The sequence below is a fragment of the Condylura cristata genome, unplaced genomic scaffold (assembly GCF_000260355.1).
Source record: "Condylura cristata isolate star-nosed mole 26May11 unplaced genomic scaffold, ConCri1.0 scaffold00003, whole genome shotgun sequence".
NCBI classification, from domain to species: domain Eukaryota; kingdom Metazoa; phylum Chordata; class Mammalia; order Eulipotyphla; family Talpidae; genus Condylura; species Condylura cristata.
This window is the reverse complement of record NW_004567104.1, coordinates 65,287,015-65,305,295: the sequence shown is the minus strand read 5'-3', so window position 1 is coordinate 65,305,295 and position 18,281 is coordinate 65,287,015. Positions and strand designations below refer to the sequence as shown.

The 18,281-nt window shown below is 34.5% G+C and overlaps 1 protein-coding gene across 1 annotated transcript in view; it reads right to left on the bottom strand.

Annotated features, from left to right (window-relative positions):
- Positions 1-18,281, bottom strand: part of NCAM2 (neural cell adhesion molecule 2) — a 402,212-nt gene that overhangs the window by 37,086 nt on the left and 346,845 nt on the right. Inside the window, exons 13-14 of the mRNA XM_004675306.1 lie at positions 10,266-10,385; positions 7,165-7,286 (exon numbers count right to left, since the gene is read on the bottom strand). Of these exons, the coding sequence (XP_004675363.1) occupies positions 7,165-7,286; positions 10,266-10,385 (242 nt within the window). The remainder of the gene's footprint in view (positions 1-7,164; positions 7,287-10,265; positions 10,386-18,281) is intronic.

The following is an 18,281-nucleotide window of genomic DNA, read 5'->3' as shown; positions in this document are numbered from 1 at the left end:
TGTGGATCTTAGTAGAGGTGTGTGCAAAATAAAAAGTCAATGCCTAAGATGTGATTACCCCTTGAGATTTATTTCTCAAAGATATCCTTCAGAAATCTTGCAAAAGTGCTACTACTTGGAGACTAAGCAGTTGAGGTGAAACTTCCTGACAAACAAAAGACAGGCAGATTATCTATCCTCAATTACCAATTACTTAACTCTTAATTGTTCAAGCCCTTTGTATGTTAAATTAAAAGTTACTCTGTCATTTAGTTCATTGGACTGATGACATAAGACACCAAAGGGGCTTCTAGTATTTTCCCCATTTTAATCAACTTCATTTTACATTCAATATTACACAAGGAGATATTTTTTAAACCCCTAATTGCTATTCTGAGGAAATAGGGAAAAAATTAAAGTGGGTGTTACCAAATACTCCCCTAGGCATCAAAATCTCAATTATGCACTTGTAGAGTGCTTAATTTACAAAATTTAAAAGCCTAGGGAACGATTTAAGATAATCTAGTTGCAAAACGTTCCCCTAAGTAACTTAATGAGATGATTTGCTGAGTAGGACTATTATTAATAAGCCAATTAAATGCTGAAGGGCAGCGACTGAAAAAAAAATGGTCATTTTGCTTTGATACAGTTTCTCTTAAGCAATCTTCTTTGTCAGAAACAGAAGTGCTATATGACAGTTAAGGACACTCTTTAATAGTTATTCTAAAATCATAACATCAGCACTTAGGGAAATGTTTGCTATTAGCTATTTGGGTAGGAGAGCAGAGGAAAGATGGAGGGATAGACTTTGGTTATCTTATTTGTAGAGATCTCCCTAACTGTTTGTATTCACAGTAAAATGAAATCCACTAACTCTCTTAAGTCTAAAAGAATATATAATCATCATCATCTTACACGACGATAAATAATTATAAAATAGAGGACAATAGAGGAGTTGAGTTCACATTAACGGGCTGTGTTTAAGATACTTATGATTTCCACGTGTTATAATTTACAATTCTGTGTTTCCATATAAGGCAGCTTCTAGTTCCTGAATTTCCTGGTTACATGGTTCAGCTGTTCACTATTTACATGAACTTTTAAACAGCCACAGTACTTGTGAAATCTCAGTTTGCTACACTGAATATCAGGGAGGTGATTTACCAATCTGGTTAATTCTTTTATAAATACATATGTTCCACTGTGATTTGAAAATATGTAGGTTTTTGAGGCTTTTATGTTTGCAATTTTAAATTCTCAACTTCTTCTTGTGCATTATCATAAACACTAGCACTGATTCAAGTTGCTTGTATTGTATGTCCTGAAACTTGATAAAATTTTGTAAAGTAGTTCCTACTTAATTTCTTCTTTGTTTCTTTTATATTACAGATTTATTTACTTATGCAGTGCAGAACTGGGGTACAGGCCAGAGGTGCAGGGGCAGTGAGAGGATTCACCAGAGACAGAGTGCCTGACAAACAGGCAAATTGACTGAAATACACTGCTGAGGGAAGCAGAGGGCAGGTTAGAAAAGGTCTGCTGCATCATGTGGGTCATACTGCTGCTGGTCAGGGATCGAACTGGTGCTTCAGTGACGGTGGATTTTGTCATAGTGTTATTCTTTAACACCCTGCACCAGCAGAGAGGGCCTCTTCTTAGTTTCTTAAGTCAACTTCTTTAGAGGAAATTTTTTTTTTCTTTGTGATATCCTGTGTACTCAATACCCATAAACAATTGAAGGGCATACGTTTTATTTTTCCATATATTAATTAGTTCTTGTATTTATTAATCTGAAACAAGCATATAATTATAAACATACTTTTTAAAAAATTATTGATGTAAGAATTCATTCAGACAAGTCTACTTAAAGACTGTCAATACAAAGTTAAAGTTTGTAAAGTTCACTAGCAACTACAGAAAATTACCAAAAATACAGAACTCTTTAGTGTTTATAGCTATTCATTGTTTGAAAACATTTTAAAACATAAACTGATAGCTTTAAATAATTCTCAATGTATATACTTAGTACAATTAACTAGAAAATAAATTTGCACAACAAAAACTCAGTTTTACTTATCTATTATCTTAATAACTTTTTCAACATTACATTTTATAGCCTACGGAAAATAAAATAAATGCAAACTCCAGGTCTCAGAATAGCTTACTAAGGTGCATTAACACTTAGAAATATGTCCCAGGATACCACTGCTCATCCCAAGGTACCTTGTTGTCCCGAAAGCACTTTGCTTACAGTTGGCTTTAAGGTATCCATTTTCTCTAGCCCTTCTGAGCCCACGAAGCTTATGTAATGTGCCAACATTAGGTGATAGTTACCATCCTATAACTATGTATAATTAGATAGGAAATCCTGAAAAACTCATGAAGCATACAAAAAGTATTGATTTAATTATGTGGTGTTATATTGACACAAAAATACAAAATAGATATAAAATTCTCTATTCATAGAACAACTTCTTTTATTTATCTGTATACCTTAGAAGAGTAATATGCTTCTCTTATTCTCTCTATATATGGTTTAATCTTATTGAATTAGCATTAGAAATGTTAATTTTCACCAAGTGTGTACAAAACATTGAGTTCTGATTTTATCTCTCTAGCTTTTTTCTAATAAACACTGTCTTCTTAATGGATGACTAAACAGAGTTGTGTGATACAAGATAACATAATGATGTGCATTTCCCAGTTCATAATTTATAGGATGTTATAGATTTTCTGTGTTAGAAAGTGGTTCTCTTGTTTTTTCCCCCAGTAAAATTCAGGCTTCCATACTTACATTCAATGTGTGCTAAAAATCAGCACTCAGACGAGCATAGCCTTTTGTTTTTTCCAGATTGTGGATCACACAGCCCAGTGCACAGAAATGTTAAACGATACGGTCAATAAGTCATATTGAAAATTGTGCTGCAGCTTCTACAGATTCCTTAATCTATTTTCTTTTCTACATTAGTAATATATTTATGTTCAGGGCCCCCTTGGTGGTACAAGGGGTTAAAAAGCAGCACTAAGAATTCTATGCACAGCTACTGCAGCACAAGTTTGATCCTCTGCCAGGGAGGTGACCCGCATTGTGTGAAGACCTCTCCTGCCTTGCCTGCTTGACACTGCCCTTGGCAATGTATTTCAGAGATCTGCCTCTTCTGCTCCCTTCTCAGTCTCTGGTGACTCCTCTCCCCTCTACCTCCTGCTTCTCTGACTTACACTCCAGCTCTGGTATGTATAAATAAAAAGTCATTTATTTAAAAAATATAACTTTATGTTGAATCAGAGATTTCCAGTTGAGCCTGCAGATCATGGATATCTGCAAGATGGAGGAAGTGGAGAGGGATAGAAGAAAAAAACAGAGATATGGAGATGATTTTAGTGTGTTGGAGTAGAAGGCATACCATCAAATGATCTAATAAATGTAAGATGGGCTCAAATGGCTCTATTTGGGAGCTTTGAAATCTACACTTAAAACTATGTTGTTAAAATTTCTAGCAGCTTTGAGAGTAGTAACATAGCAATTGATGAGCAGTCAATAGGAGGTTGCTTGAATTAGGCAACCAGTCATTTTCATGATGATTAAAAAAAAAAAAAGATTCTCTAGTAGTATGGACTTTAGAAAAACTAGAGATTGGAAATGCAGAGGAAGAGTATGGTCTAAAAGGCATGAAGTAGAACTGAGAAGGGACTCAAACTTTTGTTCCTGGTGGAAAACACATTGAGTGTAGACAAAAATTGGGTGCTGCTACCTTTAACTTGGGGAAAAAGAGAAGAACAAACAGGCTTAATACTTAACGAAGATAAAACTTATCCTCCAATAAATTTTAATAACACGCTGAGATTATAATGTATTGAGAACCAGTAGGTAATTCTGAATCACTCAGTATTTTCTTATTCTATTTAAAGTATTTATTTCCATATGTGTCTCACATGTAACTTATCATAAAATATCAATTCTCAATCGCATTAAAGACACATAATAGTTAGTATCTGTGTCTCCAAATCATATATATTGAGAGTCTCCTGAATTTCCAACATGCCATCATTGCCATGTTAATTGCATTGAATCTAAACATACATAGCACTGCTCTAGGAGTTTATAAACACTGAAGCCGTTACTGCCAATATAGAGAGTGGAAGTACAGGACGTTCCACATTCTGCAATAGGAGGAAAAGTTCTGGATAACTTGATAGTACACCAACAAAGCTGCCTTTTAGGCACAGGATTTATGACAGATGGCCAGGGTGATCAATGTGTCCCTCCACTCATATGTTAAAGCTTAACCCCCAAGTGAAACAGACTGTATTACGAGACACCACCTTCAAAGAGGTAATTAAGGTTACATGAGGCAATTCGGAGAGCGTCCTCATCTGAAAGGATTCATAGTTTTGTATGAAAACTACCAGGATATGTGTCCATAGAAAGAGCTACCAAGGATATGTGTCCATAGTGGAAAGTCCACGGGAGGGCACTGGGATGTGTTAGCCATCAACAAGCCAAAGGGGAGGAGCCTTTCAGCCTCCAGAAGTGCGAGCCACCTGGTCTGTGGCACTTGTGACGGCTGCCCCAGCAGTCTATACAGTTACTAAGAGAATAAATATGATGGCATTTACAATTCACACAGACCCTTTTAACTAGCTGGTCTATCTCACATCTACAACTACTTTTTTTTTTTAGGGTAGACATGAGGCATATTTTTATGGAAGGAAATGTAATTTTACTTCTGCTTGATGAAGTTTACTGTATTTTGTTGCTGAAAAAAAAAAAGAAGAAAAATTCAGTTTGAACAGCCTCTTGTCTCTTTCCATTCCCCCCGCCCCCTACTGTAAATGCGGATGTCAAGCTGTCATCTTAGGAACATAAGATAATCTGCATGAGGACAAATGTCAACATGGTAAAGGTGAGAAAATATAAAAATAGATTGCATTCCTGACTGTGAGCTGAAAAAAGGCACAACTTCCCTAAAATATATATGTTGTATTATATAGTAAAAAGCCAATAATGGATAAGGAGAAATAAGGATATGGTAAATATATATATTTCTTGTCAACATTTGAAAACAATGATTCTGGTTGAAATAATATAGCATTAGCTTTGTTTCCAATATCAATGCTTTAGAATGGACAAAGCAAACATAAGATTTTATTGTAGGCAGAAATTATAAATATAGAGAATATATTAGACATTCTTAGTCATTGCATTTCAGTGTTTACTGATTTCAGTGTTTCACTGGGGTTTCCCATAAATGGGGCCCCGCTACCTACATCACTTTTAACAGAAATTCTGTTGGATGCATTTGTGGGTCACAATTCACATGAAAATCATGTTTGCGCAGTTCAATTCACAAATTCATTTCAGGCTTTTGTCCCTGAAAGATAAGATTCTCTCCCTTCCACAGAGTTTTCAGATAGACAAAGAATGTTCAAGTATAGTGTAGCCTGACCCTATCAGATCACAGCAGATCAATGAGTTTTCAGAAGGACTATAAAACCTTTAATAATAGAGAAACCAGAAGAGATGGAAATAGCTGCTCCTCACTGCAAGCATGACATCTACCACAAGCAGACAAGCAGTGTCCTGTAAACGAGATGTTAACCTTCAATTAAAAAGACTGAACTGATATCTAAAGTTGATTATTGAGGTGCGATCCTCAAACTCACACTTCCTTTTCACTACCCTCAAAACTTAGCTGTCTGCATTTAAAAGCAACAGTAGCATGATTCAAAAAAAAGGTGGACTTGTAGGATAACAGTTAAAATTCATCTAGATAGCATTAAAGATAGTTACTGTCTTGTTACCACTTGTGGCAGGATGAAAAAGGATTACTCAGAGTCCATGTTCAGAACAATGAGGAGCCTAGAACACTACACCACAAAGGCATGCCCAGCCTCCAAGGGCAGCCTCACTTTTATTTAGAATCAGGAAAAAATAAAAAAGATCAAAGAAGCAAGAGGCATACCTGGGTTGCACAAATATGTGGGGGCTGCAGAACCAGCAGCTAGCCTCAGCCAAGGTTGGGAAGAAGGGAGAAAGTCAAGGGAAGTCTCAGTGTTTTTGCTACTCTCACCATAACATCTATTGCTGTTTCTGCACATGCTGTTTTCAGCATGAATGGATCCTCACACCAGGACATATGCTCTGAGTACTTTCTTATCTCAAACTTTCCCTGTTTCTGCATATGCTGTTTTTAGCATGTACAGATCCTCATACCAGGAATTTTGTCCTCAGGGGTCCCTTATCCAGTTCCTCTTTTTCTGCAGAGAGAGGCACCAGACAGTCTAAGTAAAGAATCACCCAGGCAATGACACAAATTAGTTGAGGCACACAATAATTGATGCTCCCACACATGACTTAAAACACATCTTGCAAAAATACAATAAATTCAAATATCAATACTTTTAATAAAAAAAATAAAAGTGATACTGTGTGATGGGAGTAATCATTATCTCCATATAGAACTTAATTTAAAGTTGACCTTCACTTTTCACATATTTCATAGCAGACAAATAATCTGTGGTACTTAAGGCAAAATTGTCAGGACAAATCACAGTCAATAACCGTTGGCATTATTGTCAGGTGACTGTAAAATCACTGGCCAGCCGGCACCCCTGTACACCTACAGGGTGGTCTTCACCCTCCACATGTGTAAACGCCCAAGGCAGCTTCTTACTGCCCAAATTCTTATTAGCTATTGCTAGTGAAGCTGAAGAAAACTTCTACTAACTCAGAATCAAAATGACCATTATTCGATAAACATGGATTAATTTATTCAAGGTGTAATATGCTAATGATCATACCTGTGGCATAAAATGGAGAAGAAAGCCTCAGTTACTAATAACAAGGAGGACAGATGGTGAAACTATCCTGCAAAACTTGTCAGAAAACAGGGAAAATGTGCACTACACCTAGTTCCATTTTATCTTTGGAAATCACAAAATGGAAATCATGGCAATATCTGGATGATCTACATTTAGAACATTCATGTTTAACAATAATTTTCATAACTTAAAATGAGGAGTTCAACAAAGGAAGGTTAGCATGTGAATTCCTATAAATACAATTTTATCACTGATGCTACTGCTATCAGTAGCCTTATATGGCTGGTATATCCATTAAGTCAAAGCAGATGTAATGGAATTTGAAAACATGCCACATAGAATACTCATGAAAGGGGTACTTACACTTCTGTATTTCACAATGTACTCCAGAATAGGGGCCCCACCATCGTCCTGTTTGGTGATACTGAGTTTAAAGCTCTTTCCACTGCTTGGCTGTCCATGTATCGATGGCGGGCTAGGTTCACCTAAGTGTGTGACACAACACTGGTGAGATCTGCACATCACTCAGAGTCCCAAAGAAACTACAGTTTGATGAAAAGAACACTGTCCTGTCATCAAAATATGTCATTCTATCCTGGAATTATTATTAGCTATTTACCACTTGCTATGTTTTAACCTGACTCAAGAACCTCTGGTCAAATATCAGCAATATTCACAAACTGAGAAACACCATGCCCAAATTGTGAAACCCACAAACTTACATGGATATAAATAGGTCACTTACATGGATATAAAAATTCAGAGAAGAGTGCTATATTATACAGGTGTAAACTTTCATTTTTGAAATCACTTATTATTAGTGCACACATTCAATGAATATTTATTAATATAAACATATCAAGACATTAAACTATATGGAATATAGAGCTAACCGACAATGGCTTAGCAATTAGCTGTCTGCTTTCATAAACAATATTTTATAAAAGGCATATTTGAATGAAGAAATTTTGTGATATTTAATCTACACATCCATGTTTCAATGTATTTTGTCTTCTAGAGTCAAGACTGTGTGCCTTTGATTCTATAATTCAAATGGGGGTACTTAGAACAAAGATGCTTATGTTATTTTGAATAAAAGTAGAGACTCCTAAAATTTAAGAGTTTTCTATATGAAGGACACCATCACTACCTGGAAACTTGGAATGGGGGTTCCCTGCTCCATGTCCTATGTGATGAGCTAGAGCCCCCTTGGCTTGTTTCCTATAGCTCCTTATGGGAAAGAAATCCTGCAAGACCTGTTTTAGTTTGCATTTTTCGGGAAACCTATAGTACCTAACTTAACAGAGGAATTCCAAAGGGGGAGGGAATAAAGAGTACTGCGTGTTGCCAAAGCTGGAGTTATCGGAAACAATCATCTGTACTTCTAATGCTTTTATCACCTTAAGCAAATGGCTATTTTGCTTGAGAAAAGGCAGGTAATTAAATAAATGTAACAATGGGGTGTTTTTCCATGCAAGAACTCATGTCTGCCTGTGGTACAGCCATATTGCAAATCGAGTGGATACCAGAATAGTAGAGTGATTGTTTTATTAACGTCAATTGAGCTAGCTTGCAGACATGACACAATTTATATATGCAACATAATATATTTTTGACAAATTGAAACTTCTTTATGATCAGTATGATAATTACTTAAAGTATATAATAGGTTATTATATACTTTAGGAAACATAGATACACTAAAATTAATGTTAGATAAGGTAATTTAGCATTGTATCTAAGTTGGTTTTAGAATTTAAATATTATACAATGTAAATTTACTTAATAATGTGGTTGTAATAATACTGTTTCCAATATAACATTTGGGAATATAATTATAAATTATAAGACAGAAACTTATTTTAATAACAAATGAATTTTACACATTTAAATGATTTATAACTATATATTTTGTACCTATAGTTTTATAGTTAATATATATATTTTAACAAATTTGTCATTCTATTGAGACTGCTACTACTTTTGAAAAGAAAATTGAAACAAATACAGATTCTATCACAGATAAACAGATCAAATTAATGGTTTCTATTTGCAACACAAAAGAAAGCTAATAAAAAGGTAAAGGTATCAATATTTAATAGATAATAATGAAGACTTATTCCACATTAACCGCTTTGAACATATTTCCTAGATTAACTTTAAAACAATGCTGAGAAATAAATCATATTTAGTATTGGAAACCTCAATGTTTCTGCTCTCAAACTGCTCACAGCCTAGAGAGAGATCTGCAAGTCGACAATAGTACAGGAGATTAGAATTTTTATAATTTAAAAGGAAAAGTGAAAACAATCAAGGGTAAGGTAGTTTTATGGCTGCAGCATTTAGAGCATATGGAATGACGGGATGAAGAAAGAATGAACTGTGCCCGGCTGACAGAAGAAATCAAGGTGAGGGGTTAACTAAGGTGATGCCTTCTCCTGGAGGCTGTGGACCCTGGAGTTTGTAAAGGGAGAGAAGTCAAGACAACACGCACAGGACTTTCAGGGTAAAGAACACAGTAACTATCGCTTACAGCAGCCCACGCGGGCAGCAGCCCTGTGGCGGTGGAGGGGAAGGTAACGGATGTCAGCTGCTGGAAACCGCAGGCCCGGATGGAAGCAACTCACGCGCAGGATGGTGTGGTTGAGGGTTTTACACAGGAAGGACTTTTTTTATTATTCTAGAATCACTTAAGTCTGAAGGATCATGAGTCAAAATGTACTCGCAGTCATGCCTCTGAGTATGTAAGAGACTGAAATAGTCTAACGTTAGGAATGCAGAAAAGGAAGCACATCCGAACAGATTCTGTGAGAACCAACAGCAAATAACTCATTAGTATTTGTCTAAAGTGACCAACTTGCCTCTCCTAATATTTACATTTAACCAGCGAGGTAATGGACAGATTTTGTAACAGCAATTGTTGGTCCCAAATTTTCTCACATTTTCTTTGTATTCTCTAGAAAGGACATGTGCAACATTAGGACAGAAACAAAAACAAAGCTGCAAAAGCTTTCTCTTGCAGTCTTGTGGCAATGGATTCATTTAGTGTCCCTCTCTCCCATATTGGACCAACATAAAATATAGGGTGAAGAGAGTAGCTGTCCCTCATTAAAAGGATGGCATATTGGAGATGTTACAGGACACTTTTGTACTCCTTCACAAGACACAGTTTGAGCACCACCATCCAATTAGTCAGACTGTGAATAACTAGGACACCCTCCTAATTGGAACAGCTTCCTGGGAGCAACTTTACTGTAGATACTGCAGAATACCTCTTCTTTTTTGCCTTGTTTCAGAAGTAAAGTTATTTTTATAAATCTAGCATGCTACCATCTTCAGAAACCACTTTAACAAAGACATATTTCACTTCCCCGAAGTGTTGAAACATTTTCTGCATTTTAAAATTCCATTTAAATTTGCAGGGGAAAAGAATGGCCACCAAGAGAAAAAGAAAGATTACTTACGAACTGGTAATGTTTGGAAGATTTCTATTTTACTGTAGTCTCCTTGCCCTTTTCCATTTACAGCTGCAACCCTGATTTCATAAGTTGTATTTGGTTCCAGGTTGCTCAAAACAACCATTGCTAGGAGAAAAAAAAATACATATATATGCCCATGTTTAATGCATTTTTATAAGTAGAACAAATAACCTTTTGAAATCCTGAGTGAACAATTCTGTGTAAATCTTTCCATGAAATACCTGAATAATTGGATATACATAAAGAAGATAATTATTTGTGAACATTCTTCAACTCAATGTTTAGCATTATAGTACCATGTAACATGATTAAAGAAGAAAATTAGAATGTCTTTTGTTACTTATTCCCATCTTAATAACCAAACTTAAGAATGATTAAGTTAAGCTTCTTTATTGTATGCATCATAAGTATTTTACGCACTCTAAACAGGTTATTTATATAGTCTAATGGAATTCAGGATGTAGAACTCTGACCTCCAGAGTGAAGTGTTTCAGTCCTTTCAAAGTGTCATAAACTGAATCAATAGCAAAATAGGATAATTTATTGAACACCAAATCAGATAACATCATTTCAATGTTAGCTTGATTATTGTCACATCTTACATTTTCTATCTGAATTTCTTCTCAATGACATAGCTAATCTGTATTTAACATAATGCTAAGGAGGCGAAAGGATCTGAAAACAATGCAGTGAAGCAATGTTGATTAGAAATACTTTCAGAAGAGTATCAGTCCTTTTCATGTGCAAGGTAGTTTTGAATACAAATGCAGATCTCCAAATACTGTACCTTCACAAATCCCTATGATGGAGCTAACAAAATTCGACCATCCCCACATCACTACTCCTTTTGCTAAATAAAGCAAATGTCACCTAACAGAAATAGCAATGCTTCAATGAGCAATTGCAAGAAAGTGAATAGTCTGGTTCATATAACTCCCAGTCAATGATCACTTCATAGCAGAAGACATAAACACTCATAAGATAAAAATTAAGGCATAAACAGGATCATATTTGTAGGGCAACTGTTTTATATGCCCATAACTGAGATGGTATATACCAATACAATTCCAATAAAATGTATTAATATAGTTTTGATAATTCATTTTACTATAATACAGATTTATCAGATAACATTTTTATTCCCTGTATCAACACCTTTAATTGCTTTGTTCTGATATACCCTTTTGTTCTTGCTTTTCCCTTATAGTTACTACTATGACATCTAGTTGCCTTTTCATTATAATTATTTAATATTCATTGAGCTACTTACTTAAATACAGAGAAGAAAAATGTTGCCGGATGCACTGAAGAGATGTTTTCTTTCTCCAATAGGCAGAATTTAGAGTATATGAAAATTACATGTATCTATTTAACATGTATTTGGTGTATTATATATTCCAAATAAATATTAATGAAAAACATGCATTCCAGATATCAAGAAGACAATATTAAATTCAAAACAAATTGTGTTTCTGTTTCTCTACCTAGTAAGAATACTGAACTTGCTTTTGAAAGTGCTTTGCCTTGTCAATGTCTCAAATGAAAACATGATTTTTTAGTTAAGTGAGGACAACTTGGAAAAGACTGACTGGCAAGAAAATCTTGATGAGAAGCTACAGGTATAAATGGAGACGCCAAAGCTTGACTTCAACTATTTCTCAAAAGACTAAAAACCCTCCAAGTGTTTTCAGGAAACCCAACTCAGTTGGTGGGTGACATGAAGACACACACACACACACACACACACACACACACACACATCAGCTCACGATACAGAATATGGTGACAACTGAGAGGTTGGTGCATAGAAAGAGGTGGTCATGCAGGGAAGAGGGAGTCAAAAATAAGACTAGTCAGCGAAGGTGCGAATTGGCATTTTACAATCCTTATGCAAAAAAAAAAAAAAAGAAAGAAAGAAAACAAGATTAGAATAACTAAGAACTTGAGTTGAAATTCATTACAATGTAGTAATGTAGTCAGTTAATAAATATAATCCATTGGAAATTAAAGTGAACTAGACCCACTGTTCTGCAGAAATTAAAGGTTTCTGAAGGTATATTTATCCTTCAGGTTGGTAATAAAAATGCTTAGATCCTAGAACAATTTCTGGTGTGGAAGAATATTCAGGGTGACAGTTATATTTGAGTATCTTCTTTACACTAATAGAGAATAGTTAGCATCGGAGCAGACACAAAGCTCATGTAGGAACTAACTACAAAAATCATGGGTCTCTCAACTTCTAAGTAAAGTCATTTTTATTAAATGTCATAGAAAGAAAAAATAAACGAATGTACAAATAAAAGGCTTTGAGATCTGTAAAATAATCAGTACTATGTGTCAATTATCTATGCAAATGGGGATGTTTTCTGCAAGCTATGAATTAATGCAACATAAAGAGATAATCCAAAAGTGATTCATCATTGACTATTTAATGGAAAAATACTCTTTAATGGCAATACTAGTCTTGTGATATTCATTTACATATACAAGTATTTACACAGCAGATCTGTGGGGGGGGGCTGGTGCACAATATTGGAGCGATTGTTCTAGCTCTTTTTATTACTGCAGACAACTGAGTACGTGATACATTTCTCCAAACTGATATAGGATGTAAACTCACAGATGCAGCCAACACTGTCCAGCAGTAAGACTAGTAGGCTGTGCAGGTGCTCCTAGTCAATGTTCTTTCTTGATGGTAATTACAGATAAAGTTCATAAATTAGAAGTATGAAAAAAAAATTCTTCATCTTTTTGGGGGTTAAAATGAGTAAAAAATAGGGGCTCTCCTTGGTGGTGCAATGGGTTAAAGCACTGCATTATGAAACTCTCTGAAGACACTACAGCACGAGTTCAATCCTCTGCCTGGGAGCTGACCCACATGGGGTGGCAGACCTCTCCTGACCCGCCTGCTGCTTTCCTCAGCAGTGTACTTTGTCAACCTGTGTGTTCTCCTCCCCACTTTGTCTCTGGTGAATCCTCTCACCCACCACATCTCTGGCCTATACCCCAGTTCTGTAAGCATAAATAAATAAATATTTTTTAAAAATTGAGTAAAATAGATCCATCAAAGTATCAGAGTATATCAAATCACAGAAAACTGAGGGTTATTATTTAAACAATTAAGAGACCAGTCCACTCTCCTCCCACACCCTTCAAGAGCAACTCCATATTTTACTTGAATTATCTGAGTGTTTCAAGTAGAAGTTTGCTCCAGCCTTTTCCTCTTTTCCATATAGATTGTGAGGCGCTCCGAATTGCCCTCAACCTTTGCTGAGGGGAAATATGTTTCTTTAATTACATTATGATCAATTTAAAATCACTGCTACCAGTTTCATCCTATTTTTCTGTTCCCAGTGTCAGACTCACCTTAACTGATCGAGTTCCATCCCAGCATGGAAAGAAGCAGAGGGGACATAACAGCTGACTATTATTGCATCATTGGGCAACAGTCACAGATGAAACGGATGAGGGGAGCTTTACAGAGGACTTTCCAAATTACAGTGGAGAGACATGGAATTAAACCTACTAGTGTGAGTTTCTTAGAGTTGATATACATGAAGTTAGTCTCTTTTTGAGTTATGAGAATAAAAGTTTGGCACGCTCCCTCTTTATTTTGAAACTTATTTAACACTGTGTGAACATAAAAATTACTGTATGAAATACAAAAGAACATTATGAATGGGAACCAACTTAAAGTGAGGGCAAGGGATTGATTCAAGGGAGGCAAAGCCTGATTTATAATTTGACTTTTCTTTCTTAAGAAAGAGGATACACACTTTAAACCATCCAGGTTTTACCAGCATATAACCCACCATTGGGTTTTTGAATCCCCAAGGTAGGTCTTGAAAGCAAACCATCACTTGACTAAGAAAGGGCTGTTTATAATACAGTCATACCTCAAATTCTGAAGTTAGTTAATGGAAGACATTTTTAACCTAAACATACATATACAATAGCTTAATAGAACCCCAGGCTGGGGTGTGGGGTGGATCCTTTCTTACAATTTGTTAGAAACTCCAACCCCAAAATGAGGTGAAAGTTTAGATTACAAAATAGAAAATGTCCTCTAAGCAAGAGGCATACATTAAGCTATTTCATAGTTATATTTAATCAGCATGATTCAGATAACATAAAACTATTTCTTAAAATTATGAACTATCATTATTTTTTTTCTTTGATATGGTAGCGGGGATAGGTTTTATAGAAAATCTTTTTTTCCAGAAATAATTTATGGTTTTGCTTGATAATATAATTGAGTTTCATAAGTGGCCCTCATGTTACCCAGCTATTAATACAAAAACTAATGCAAAATATTGAAAAGCATGAAAACAGGGACGTTAAATCTGGCAAATGACAGAAAATCAGAAATGTTTTTCACAGATAGAGAATCTTTCCTATAGAGAAAAATTTGAAATGGCAATCTCCCTTTAAAAGGGGATTATGCTCAATAAAAATAAACCAGAAAGTAAAAGAAAGATATCGGATGGTTTCACTTAAAGGAGAAATGTAGAGGAACAAAGGGATCAGGAAGGAAACAAAAAGTAATTATAAGCAATTAAAAATCAACAGGCCATATAAATCAGAGACTTTCTGCAGGGCAAGTGAAGGAGAGAGTTCGATTGAAGCAGGAGCGCACAGGAGACAATGTTGATGGTGCAAGGGTGAACTGGTGATAGGAATTTCATGGGGAAACCATACATTGTACAAAAATGAAGAACGACGTACAATATATAAAATAAAATGAAAAAGGTAACCAAATTTAATGCTTAAAGGAAGGTGAGCAAGGTAAGATTTTGTTTGTTTAAAAATGCATTGTAAATCCCATCCCTTTGGTGGGTTAAGTGAAGCACAAGATACAGAAAGTTTATGACCCTTGACACAACAGTGTAAGCTAATTAGACTGAGCAAAGTTTTAAGATGAGATTAAATTTAGCCTTGATCTCATCTTGACTCTAATAAACCTGGGATCTCTCCATGGGGCTCCCCTGTCATTCAATGTAAACAGAGAAGGTTTTCCTTGATATATTGGCCACCCAAAATAGAACTAATTCAAATTGTCAAGAACTTTGAAATGTGTGAGACAGCTATAAGAAATCACAAAGTCTAATTAGGGTAGACCTGATCATTAAAAATCATATTTGCTATTAACTTTCTGAGACACATCTTAAAATATAGTGAAATTTCTGAAGTGCCTCACCTAAAATTAAATTTTTATTTCTCTAAAAAAATAAAAGAAACTGAAAAACTTCTTTTTATTAGAGCTAATGTTGTTTCATCACCAGTAATTTCAGTTTCTAAACAAGCCTTACTTTTAAATTTTACTTATAATATATTTTAAGATATATAAAATCATTCATCCAAGAAATTAAAGGACCCTACTTTACGTTTACTTTTTTAATGTAAGCTGCTACAGGATACAACATATTTCTCAGAACATTTCACTAACTTTTTGTTTCTCACTATAATAAACAATGCAAAGTCATACTGATGAACTTTATAAATTTCTAGGACTAGAAGATGTATGTGATTCAGTGAGTATATCTAATAGTTCACACAAGCACATTATAATTGTAGTAAAAATACAACAAAATGTGAGTCAGAGCAAAGTCAGATAAAAGTAAATGATCTTCCTGAGTGTGGATTCTTAGACTTCTCTTTGAAGAGACTGCCAGTGATTTCTGTTTATTGTGCTTAGTCAATCTTTTCTTTAATATAAAGTAAAAATAAAGTTGTAAATCTAGCAATTTATGTCATCTATCCTATTCAGAATTCTTAGCCACATTCTAAATTATGAAGAATGAACTTGTCTTACTCTATTTCTTATGCTCTCTATCATACAATACACTGAAGAATGTAGATGACACAGGTATTCTCTTAGAATTTGATTAATATATGTAATCAATGCACCAAGTGCTACACAAAATATTCAAAGAAGTCAGACAATATAGCATGTTGAAAGGAAACAATAAATCAACAGAAATTGTTCCTGAAAAATACCTGATGGCATATATACTAGACAAAGACTTTGAAACAAATGTATACAAAGTCAAGAAAACAAAAGATGACCAAATATAATTATCAATAAAGCCATGGAAAATGTAAGAAGAGTCAAAGTTTTTTTTTTTTTCCTTTGAGCTTAAAATACAATTTTGAAATGAAAAAATAAAAGTTGTTAGAGAAATTCACAGGCCAAATTAAGTGAACATAGAAAATAATTGATGTGCTTGAAGACAAGGAGTCAGGGTGATAAAATTTCATGAAACAGAGAAACAGAAAGATGAAAAAGAAGAAAAGTGAACTCACAGGACCTGTGGCACCAGATCAAACTGCTCAACAATTATACTATAGGAGTATCAGAAAGAGAAGAGAGAGAAAAAAGTATAGGAAGAAATCTTGAAGAAATAATAGTTGAAAAAAGTACTATGAAAATAGTCATGTAAAAGTCAGTGAAATCCAATTAAGTGAAGTCATAAATACCAATCCAACAATTACTAAAAATTAAACTATCTAATACCAAAAATATATCTTGAATTCAGCAAGAGAAAAGTCATTTACTACATACAAGATAACCCCAACAATATTATCAGAAATTCCTTATCATCAGACACTTTGGAGGACAGAACTTAGTGAGCAGATAAATTTAAAGTGTTTTTCTTAAAAAAGCTGTCTTATATCAAGCAAAACTGTCCATCAAAAATGAGGGACAAACTAACACATTCCAGATAAACAAAAGCTGAGGATGACTGTTACCATTAGATTTACAGTGTAACATATTCACAAGGGAGCCTTGCAAAATAAAATAAAAGCACACATAATACAATAGCTCACAGTTATGAAAAAATAAAAATGTCAATAAAGGTAAAAACCAAGAAACTATAAAGCTAGTACCATTTTAAGAATATTGTGTAATTATACTGGCTGTTTTCCATATGATTTAAGGGACCAATATATTTTAAAAGTATTATTCTACAGCCTAGTATTATTAAAACATTTGTTTGTAACACTGAATTTTGTATCCGACATAATTTAAGGGGCTAAAACTGGACAGTCACATACAAAACAATAAAACTAAACTACTATCCCACACCATATGCAAACATCAGTTCAAAATATATTAAAGGCTTGCATCTAAGAGCAGTAACTTTAAAATACAGAGAAAAAAGCTTTCTCTGGCAATACCGCAGGGAAGTTACCTCCAAAGCCAAGAGAAATAAAAGTAAAAATAGATGAATTAGACCATATCAAAATGCTTCTATAAGGTAAATCATCATTAAAATGAATGGACACATCACTAATGACAGAAAACATTAGCAAATCATATATTCAAAAGGGGCTAATATCCAAAATATAAAAATATTTTGTGCAACGTAACAAAGAACCCATTGGGGAAAAAAATGGGCAAAGAACTAAAACATTACTTCAAAGCAGATTTTATATATATATATATATATATATATTGGTCATATATATATATATATATATGACCAATGAGTTTATGGAAAAAAAAATATTATCTTCCCTGATAATAAAGGAAACGAAAACCAAAACTATGTACAATTGTTAAGCTAAAGAAATAAGCAAAACTCCACCCAAGGTCACTAGTGAATAAAGACACGGTGCATATACATCATCGTGTGCTACTCATTTATAAACATTATGCAATTTTGTCATTTGCAACAACATGGATGGAACATGGATGGAACTCCTTATGAAATGAGCCATAAGGGGAAAGACAAGTACTAGATAACTTACATTGAATATGTAAAAAACAAAACAAAGGAGACAAACTAGACCAAAATGAATCCTAGCAATATGACTGAAGAATAGAATATACTGTATGGTAAGATGGTGAGTGGGCAGCAAAGGGAGAACAGTGGTCAGTAGTGGGGAATTTAGTAATAAGCATGTTATGGTGATATGCAAATAAATGTGAAACTTACCCTTATATCATGTATAGTTTCATTAACCAATGTTACATCAATTTAAAGCAACTAGAAAAAA